The sequence below is a fragment of the Parasteatoda tepidariorum genome, chromosome 6 (assembly GCF_982258835.1).
Source record: "Parasteatoda tepidariorum strain Cologne lab strain chromosome 6, Ptep-v5.0, whole genome shotgun sequence".
Classification (NCBI taxonomy): domain Eukaryota; kingdom Metazoa; phylum Arthropoda; class Arachnida; order Araneae; family Theridiidae; genus Parasteatoda; species Parasteatoda tepidariorum.
The window spans coordinates 29,026,094-29,036,079 of record NC_141760.1 but is presented as its reverse complement, the minus strand read 5'-3'; the positions used below and the strand labels follow the sequence as shown (position 1 = coordinate 29,036,079).

At 31.6% G+C, this 9,986-nt stretch overlaps 1 protein-coding gene across 1 annotated transcript; it reads left to right on the top strand.

Moving 5' to 3' along the window:
- The first annotated feature begins 1,380 nt into the window (after positions 1-1,380).
- Positions 1,381-2,247, top strand: LOC147807742 (putative E3 ubiquitin-protein ligase makorin-4). The gene has a single exon (XM_087166790.1). It carries the CDS (start codon positions 1,381-1,383, stop codon positions 2,245-2,247), a length of 867 nt encoding a protein of 288 aa, XP_087022916.1.
- Positions 2,248-9,986: the final 7,739 nt, after the last annotated feature.

Genomic DNA, 9,986 nt, shown 5'->3' with positions numbered 1-9,986 from the left:
CTTACAGTCGTAGTATTTTTTATTTATTACCTATCAGGTCTTATAAGAACTTAATCTAAGTAGCACTGATATTACATTTCTTGCCATCAGTACCTTTTTAGAAATCAGTAAATTGCATTATTCTTTTTTTGTGTTGAAAAGCCATTTCTTTTATTTAAATTAAATTTTTTGAAGTATTAGACACAAAAATGTGTTTGAAAATAATGTAGTTATATATCTTGAAACTGTAATAAGACAAATTATAAGGTATTGAAAATAAATAATAAAATTCTAAAGAATAACTTGCTTGAAGGCAAAATGTTCTGTAATTTTCCCAGACCGTCGCCACTAGCCCATTGTGCAGTGCTAGTGATACGTAAATACAATCGTGTTCCAGCTATCTCGGCACAAAACTTCTCCCCCTCTGCAGTGGGCGTAATCCTTAATCAATCTTCAATTGTCAAAATGAGAGAGGGAAAATCGGAGGGGTGAAGAGCTAAGATGAAGCTTGGAGAGGGGTGCTAGAGGAGTATCCCTTATCACCCACGCATAGTTTTTTTTAACTGCAAAATAATTTCTTATTTTTAACTTCTTCTCTTCTTTTTTGTTTTCTTATTTTAATCTCTACAAAGATGGCCAAAAGACAATTTAAACATTATAAAAAAAAAGGTAGAAAAATAAATTTTTGGAAGATAATTAAATTAAAATTTTTGCCTAGTATTTTAGAACAGGCCTTTGGAAGTAACCTGTTATTTTTATAACAGGTAAGATTAAATAATAGGTACAAAATACCTAATACTAGGTACAAAATATTAGCCGTCTCTACCGCATTCTAATGTATCATCGTGCATGTAATACGTCGACCTATAAGCTTTTATGTGCTTCTTCTGATAGTAATTAAAAAATTTGTAAAATGGCTGAAAGCTCAAGAATAAATGCTGGAAATGTGGTGTGCCCTTTTTATTATAATAATTCTTGTCGAGATGGAATGAGTTGTAAATATATACACGATGCCACGTGTGATAATATCGAAAATATTGCCTGTGAATACTTCTTGAAAGGCATCTGTAAAATGGTGATGAATGCTTGTTTAATCATACAATAATTACAAAAATTGCCAAAAAACAATTTAAACGTTATAAAAAAAGTAGAATAATAAATTTTTGGAAGATAATTGAATTACAATTTCTGCCTAGTATTTTAGAACAGGTCTTTAGAAGTAACCTGTTATTTTAATAACAGGTATGATTAAATAATAAGTACAAAATACCTAATACTAGGTACAAAATATTAGCCATCTCTACCGCATTCTAACGTATCATCGTGCATGAATTACGTCGATGTATATGCTTCTACCTGCTTAGATCTGTTTCTTTTGATAGTAATTAAAAATTTTGTAAAATGGCTGAAAGCTCAAAAATAAATGCTGGAAATGTGGTGTGCCCTTTTTATTATTATTCAACTTGTCGAGATGGAATGAGTTGTAAATATGTGCACGATGCCACGAGTGACAATATCGGAAATATTGCCTGTGAATACTTTTTGAAAGGCATCTGTGAAAATGGTGATGAATGCTTGTTTAATCATACAATAATTACAGAGGATGTTACAGCAAAATATGAGCAGACTTCCGAACCATCAGCTAAACTGGATATGGAATTGTGTCCGCATTTCTTTGACGGTGTGTGTCCATCCGACGAATGTCCATGTTTTCATGGAGAGATATGTGAACTGTGTCGCAAGTATTGTTTGAATCCTTTTGATGAGAAGCAACGGAGTCTTCATATTGAAGTCTGTGGACAGGAGCAAAGTAAAAATCTTCGTGATTTTGATAAAACATGTGGTATATGTTTAGATGTTGTAATAGAAAAAAATCCAGTTGCAGAGCGTCGATTTGGTATTCTTGAGAATTGCAATCACGTGTTTTGTTTATTCTGCATCATTAAGTGGAGAAATGTGCGAAATTCTCATGAAGAAGATCTAATAGATCCTGCTGTTACTCGTGCTTGCCCCGAATGTAGAGTGCCGTCTAGTTTTTACATCCCCAGTAAGAATTGGATGCATTCAAAAGGAGAGAAAACGATATTAATTGCTGAGTATAAAAAATCTCTGCTCACGAAACATTGTAAATATTTCAAAAATGGTAAAGGGATTTGTCCCTTTGGTGTTGAGTGTTTTCATCTTCATGCAATGCCTGTTATTCCATCAGTAACTGCTCAGAGACGTCATTTTAATAATAGAGTGTCATGGAACTCAAGCATATGGTAAACATTTTTGAATCTGTAATGTGACATTTGAATGATTAAATAAATGAGGTAAAATGATACTTCAAAGATATCTTGTAAATACTTCAAAAGAGATTGAGTTTCGCGTGTTCGTTTGTTGCAGCATGCTTTCATCTTAAATGCTTCTATCTAATTCTTCTATATAAATTACAACATAATTAATTACTAAGTGCTTAATACATACTCTCGCATAAATATTTTGAAATTAACTTTCTAGTGAGTGCAGATTTTAACGCGAAGAAAAGCAAAAAAGTATAATAACCTGTGTTTTAAACATAATCTAACTTAATTATTTTGAAATTAAAATTTTAATGAGTGCAATTTTTAACAAAAAAAAAGGCATATTGCCTTTGTTTAATATAATCTCTCGTTTAAGTATTTTTAAATTAAAGTTTCAATGGGAACAGTTTTTAACATGAAAAAAGAAAACATATATAAAACAGTGTTTATATATTCTCCCTTAAATATTTTGAAATTAACATTCTAATGAGTTGGAAGTTTTTTTCTTAGTACAATTTATTATTTAGGAGAAGCATTATTAGAAATTTTCGAGCAGTTCGAGATAATTTTTATCAGTTAAAATTTACATTAAATATAAAAACGCGATGTGAAGAGCAAATAAAAACAGGGTTACGAAAAAGCCAGTCTTTTCTGAAAAAATATTTTATTCAGTAAAATAATGTAAGTGAAATATATTATTATATTAGTTTTGCATTCTCTTAAGGGAATTTATTCCATAAATAGATAAAATTATTAATTTGAATTAGCTAAAACTATTAATTTTGTTATTAATTTGAATGATGTTATTGTTGTTTCATACCTGCTTCAAAACCAGACACTTTTGTCTGAAATTGTTCTAAGCCTATTTCAATCATGCTCTCATTTATTCTAACTGTGGTTTATAATTCAGAACAATCATTTTTAACATAGTTCTAAATTTTCTATAAATTTGGTATTGATTATGGTTTGTTTTGGTATGGTTGATATGCATTGTATGGCTGGTATGAACTGATTATGGTATAAATTAGGTACTGTACATGATCTGATCGAAATAATCATAATATTTTTTTATGAAAAGTAGGACAAATAGTAATTACAGTTAATGTTGTGTTATTTACGTACCTATGCTGCGTTAAATAAGTTGATTTCTAATTACTGTTCTAAGTAGTTCAAAATGGTTGTTCTTAAAACTTCCAAGGTTAAACCTGTTGCTTCAATTAGTTTTGAAAGTGCTAAGTTTGCTGCTCCAAATTTTTTTTAACATACATTCTCATCAATGTAGTAATTAATTAACAATTATATAACCATTTTATATTATTACAGTTCTTAAATTTTATTAGTTCTAATAAAAATCGGCTTTTTTCAATTTTAGCCGATCTTTTTTTATGTGGTATATACCAAAAATATCCCTGCGGATTTTTTTAGCGTGGTTAAAATCCGGTAACCCCTCTATAAATATAGGTAAAGAAAGACTAATATTGTAATAGTACATATGTTATAAATAGTATTATACATAGTATACTTAAATATTGCAAATAAAGCCATTCGCAATTTCGACATTCAAAAACCTTAACCTGATAGAAAAACTTTAAAGAATAAAATTAAAATTTTTGTTATTGGTATATTATTGGTTATAAAGAAAATATTCTTAATATTTTAAAAAGAAAATAATATTTAAGTTATGGCTAATAACAATAACTTTATTTTATCAGAATGATAACATTTGAGTGGAATATTAAAGTTAAATATTTAAATTTAAATATATAGTATAACCCACTAGGGGTAGAAATTGCTTCTAGAATGGAAATATTTCAGTAATTGTTGCCTTTTCCAATTGACGTTTCTCATGTAATTTATAACTTACTCGACCTGGTGGTCTAATTCTTATCTTAACTCTTTATAATGTGTTCCGGCAATCTCGCCACAAAACTTCTCCCTCTTCGGTGGGGTCAGCCACTTGTTCATACTAAAAAGGTCAGCCACACCTGTTCTGTATACTGAGATCCCAATGTATTTAACAATGCAAAGAAAGAACAGGCTCATACTTTTAAATGACTGTGGCTATCAATCAATTCTATTAACTTTTTATCTAAATGTATCCTGATCTTATTGTGACAGAGTGTAAATGGGGAATTGAAATACTCCCCCCCCCCTTCAGCAAATGAGATCATACTGCGACATTTTACTAAGGAATCTTTCTAAGGAAAGTAAATGAAATCTTAGAACTTGGTTTTGACTATCTTTATTTATGATGTGAATTCAATTGTCGTGTACCACTGACTAACTTATTTGTAATTTTTGTAGGCTATTCAAATATTAAAAAAATAAGTTTATTTAATGATTGAATAAATTCAGTAAGAAAACGTTGCTGATTGCGGAATCGAAGAAATAGCTTTCACAATAATAAATACATTTGCAATGTCTAGCATTTACTTAAGACTGGATAGCTAAACAAAACACTATCGTTTGGAAATTATCCTAAGTTGGGATGTTGCCGCAACATTTTAACATCTTCAAAGATTGTAAGCATTTAAATTTATCACTATTCATATTTTAACAAAAATTAAAGAGTATTGCCTTTACGCTGTGCAGATTTGCAACGAAGTAAAATATCTTGCAACAAAATAACATAAAAAAGAAAATATAAAATTAACATAATAAAATTAACAAGTATAATATATTTTAGCAAACTAAGAGTATTACCTTAAAGCAGTGTTTCCCAAACTTATGACTTTTGTGTACCCTTTCTAAATTTTTCGTAACGCTGTGTACCCCTAATAAAAAAATGAATGCATTTTTTACTATAAAAAAAATTGCACAAAAGTTAAAAATCACAACTGGCTGTTGACCACCACTAATTATTAACTGTTAACTCTGCTAAAAATAGCCAATAGACAAATAGGTAATCGTAAATTTTCATGGCTAGCTTTGTTTTTAAATAATTTTTTTCGAAATTTTCGCTTGTTGCGAGACATTTTGCATAAGAACGCGAACCCAGCTAACCTGCTCCCGTACCCCTGGGGGTACGCGTACCACATTTTGGGAAACACTGCCTTAAAGAGTATTACCTTTTTTTAATTATCTGTTTTGTAAAAAAAATATATATATATATAATAATAATAATTTTTAATAAAAACCAAAATATACAGTATTTAAACCATTCATTTGGTAATTTTTCCTTTCATATGGTAATAGTTCACCGGCTATTCTAGTTTTAAAAATTATAGTTCTTCCCGTTTGCCTCACGTTTAATAAAAATCAAAAGAAGCTGAAGTAAGTTTAATCGAGTAAATGGCTTACATGCCATGATCTAAGGTATCATGAAAAATAACTAAATTTTAACCCGTATTATAAAACCATATCACCGAGTTTTTTGGTGTTATACACGGTAAATTTTACCATTTTCTAGTTGCGAGTATTCTAGAAAATGAAAATTTCCTGAACGCCCTAAATGTTGAAAATGTTTTCTAATTAACTAATTCTTTTACAGATAGAAGCACAGCGAGTTTTATCTGGACATTAAAATTTTTGGACATAACATTCTGGACATAACATTAAAATTTTTTAAATTTGTGAAAATTATTGATGCTAGCCCCTCCCCTTTCTTGTGGCTCTACTTCTAAGTCTTAACAACCTATTACTAATAAAACAATCACCTAATATTTTAAACATGTTATATCGGAGTAGCCTGTTATTTTATCACAGGCTAGTATTTTGGAACAGTTGTTATTTTATCACAGGCTAGTATTTTGGAAAAGCCTGTTATTTTGTCACTGGCTAGTATTTTGGAACAGCCTGTCATTTTTTCACAGGCTGTTATTTTGGAACAGATTAGTATTTTTGAACAAATTTGTATTTAGGAATAGGCTAGAATTTTGTGACAGGTTAAGTTTATTTGTAGGAATGCCTGGCCCGCGTAACATGAAAAGTATTGCAACAAAATTAAGGAATATTGCCTTTACCCTGTGCAGATTTGCAACAAAGTAAAATATCTTGCTACAAAATAACATAATAAAGAAAATATAAAATTAACACGTGTTTAATGGATTTCATGAGTCAAATGATTAATATAGAGCAACATCAATTATTTAGCTATCTAAAATAATATATTTTAATAAATTAAGAGCATTAAAGCAGTGTTTCCTAAACTTATGACTTTTGCGTACCCTTTCTAAATTTTTCGTAACGCTGTGTACCACTAATGAAAAAAATGAATGTATTTTTTACTATAAAAAAATTGCACAAAATTTAAAAATCACAACTGGCTGTTGACACCACTAATTATTAACTGTTAACTCTGCTAAAAATAGTCAATAGAAAAATACGTAATCGTAAATTTTCATGGCTAGCTTTGTTTTCAAATATTTTTTTTTTTTTTTAAATTTTCGTTTGTTGCAAGATATTTTGCATAAGAACTCGCACCCAGCTAATCTGTTGTACCTCTGGGGGTACGCGTACTACACCTTGGGAAACACTGCCTTAGAGAGTATTACCTATTTTTATCTGTTTCGTAAAAAAAAAGACAAAAAAATTATAATAATAATAATTTTTAATAAAAACCAAAATATTTAATTAAGTATATTTAATTAAGTAATATTTAATTAAGTATTTAAGCCATTCATTTGGTAATTTTCCTTTCGTATGGTAATACTTTACCGGCTATTCTAGTTTTTAAAATTATAGTTCTTGCCGCTTGCCCCACGATTAGTAAAAAATAGAAAAAACTGAAGTAAGTTTAATCGAGTAGATGGTTTATATGCTATGCTCTAAGGCAGCGTTCCCCAACCTTTTTATCACCACGGACCTGTCAACGTTTGAGAATTTTACCTCGGACCACTGGGGGGGGAGCGTTGATTTTTTATATTTATTTACAGTCCAGTCACATTAATGTGACCACCTGTCAAAAGCAAGAATAACCACCTTTGGCAGAGTGGACAGCTACGAGACGTGCAGGAAGAAAGTCAATTAGATTTCTGAAAGTGTTCACTGGGATGTTGAGCCATGCCGACTCCAGTGCCGTGGCCAGCTGCGCTAGATTACGCCGTTGAGGATCTATGACACGAGCAACCCGATCGAGGTTGTCCCACAGATTCTCGATTGGGTTCAAATCCGGTGAGTTTGCCGGCCAGGGGAGTACGGTAAATTCATCCTGGTACTCTTCGAACCACTCACATGCACTGCGAGCTGTATGACACCTCGCATTGTCCTGGTTGTAGATGCCATCATTCTGAGGAAAAATCATTTGCAAGTAGGGGTGGACATGGTCCGCATGGACAGATACGTACTTGTACTGATCCATCGTGCCTTTCACAATGATGAGTGCACCCAGTGAATGCCAGGAAAACATTCCCCAAACCATAACGCTCCCTCTTCCAGCCTGCAGCTTTCCGGCAATTGTTGCAGGGTGTCGCTTTCAGACGTTTCACGCCGTATACGCCAACGTCAGTCTGTCCCATGGAGCATAAAATGTGATTCATCGGAAAAAGCCACCTGTTGCCACTCTGTGGACGTCTAGTTGCGGTACTGGAGTGCAAATTCCAGCCTTCGTCACCGATGAACAGAAGTCAGCATAGGTGCATTAACCAGGCGTCTGCTGCGGAGGCCCATGCGCAGCAACGTTCGCTGAACAGTTGTTGAGGATACACTCTTGGTAGCCCCTTGGTTCATCTGGACGGTCAGTTGCTCAACAGTTGCACGTCTATTCGTCTGAACGCATCTCCGTAGCCTTCATTCGCCTCTGCCATCTTTGGCCCGTGGTGCACCACATGTGTCACGCCGCTTGTTTTGTATAGTGCCATTTTGCCATGCACGGTATACTTTTACCACGGCGGTACGCGAACAGTTCACAAAATCAGTCGTTTCCGAAATGCTTCCACCCTTGGCCCGAAGGCCAATAATCATGCCCTTTTGGACGTCGGATAAATCGCTACATTTCTGCATTGCGCCAACGACTGAAATGCTTTTCGATGCCCTAGGACATCCAATATATACACTACACTGTAATGTGCTGCCACCTACACTCTGCGATTGGTTATTTTACTTTGACGTCGAAAGTAGGTGGTGGTCACATTAATGTGACTGGACTGTGTAATTTTATTTAACTGTATTTGAACATGCGTCAAAATAAAATACAGTTACACCTAAAAAAATAAAATAAATATAAAGTGGTTTAATATTTACTTACTAAAACGTTAAATCAATGAGAACCCTGAGCTTGTTTCTTTGCAATGAGACGGTTCCATCTGGGGGTAATCGGAGACAATGATACATTACAAACTCTAAAAAGTTTATGTCACCACCTACGGGGGCCCCTTTTTTTTTAAATAAATAAAATTTTAATGGAACACGGATATTTTTAATTTGGGGTATAAACCTAGGAATTTAAATTCAGCTTCAATGAAATGGGCTGCCCGGTACCAATTTATCCATGGACCGGTACCGGTCCGTGGACCGGGGGTTGAGGAACACTGCTCTAAGGTATCATGAAAAAATAACCAGATTTTATCCCGTATTATAAAACCATATCACCGAGTTTCTTAGTGTTATACACGGTAAATTTTACCATTTTTTAGTTGCGGGTATTCTAGAAAACGAAAATTTCCTGAACGCCCTAAATATTGAAAATGTTTCCGAATTAACCAATTCCCTCACGGATAGAAGTACAGCGAGTTTTATCTGGACTGAACATTAAAGTTTTTTGCTTGTCGAAAATTTTAACAAAGAATAAAATTATTTGATCACCTCTTAAAAGCACATGTCATGATAACTAATAACGTTTTATTCCAATACTTTTAGAATTATAATACTAAAAATTTTTCAACTTCGAACTCCACGCTGTTTTTTACCAAATAAATAAATAAATAAAAAAGATAATAAAGAAAAATATAATTAAAAAAATATATAAATGAATTATATAAGAAAAATAAAAATATAATTTTTTTTTTAAAATTAAGAAGGAAAGTTTTCAACATTTGATATTTCGTACAGCAATATACTTAACCATTGGTTTCTATGAAAATGCAATTAAATATTCATTTTAAATAAGAAATGATTTTTAAGAGTATTTCATCTCTAATTTCTGCTTATAAATAAATTTCAATATTAAATATTTTTAGTTTTTATACATTTCATACAGGAAAAGTAGTAAATTAATTTCAGTATTTGAAAATTTTTGCTATGATATGAAATTATGAAAATATAAAATTTTGTTTTACTAAATGTGTGTGTGAGTGTTTTTTTTTTCTGTATTACGTTTTGGACAGGAAAATTAATACAGAAAAAAAAAAAAAATTTTTTTTTAAATTTTGAAAATGATTTTTTTCATTGAACGTTTTTTTTAAAAGATATTTTAAACAAATATTTTAAACTAAGCGTTTGGAACCCAGGTTTTTATTAATCAATACTTTATCGCAACAATAATGTGAACTGTCTCCTTTCCTTGACAGGGTTACTTCGTTAATAAAAATTAACAGTTATCTGTTACAAATAATATTTAATGAATAATTTAAGTAAAAAGCGCTATTGCATAATACCTAATTGATTCTTTTGATACTGTGTCATTATATGAAGTAAAATTTAATAATTATGTTAAACCATCGGTTCCCAATTTTTTTAGTTACAGAACCCTAAACGATCCAACTAATTTTGACTGAAATCTGATTGTTTAAAAGAAGTTCATGAAAAAGCGTGTATATGCTAGGCATTGTTCCATCATTAACTGTC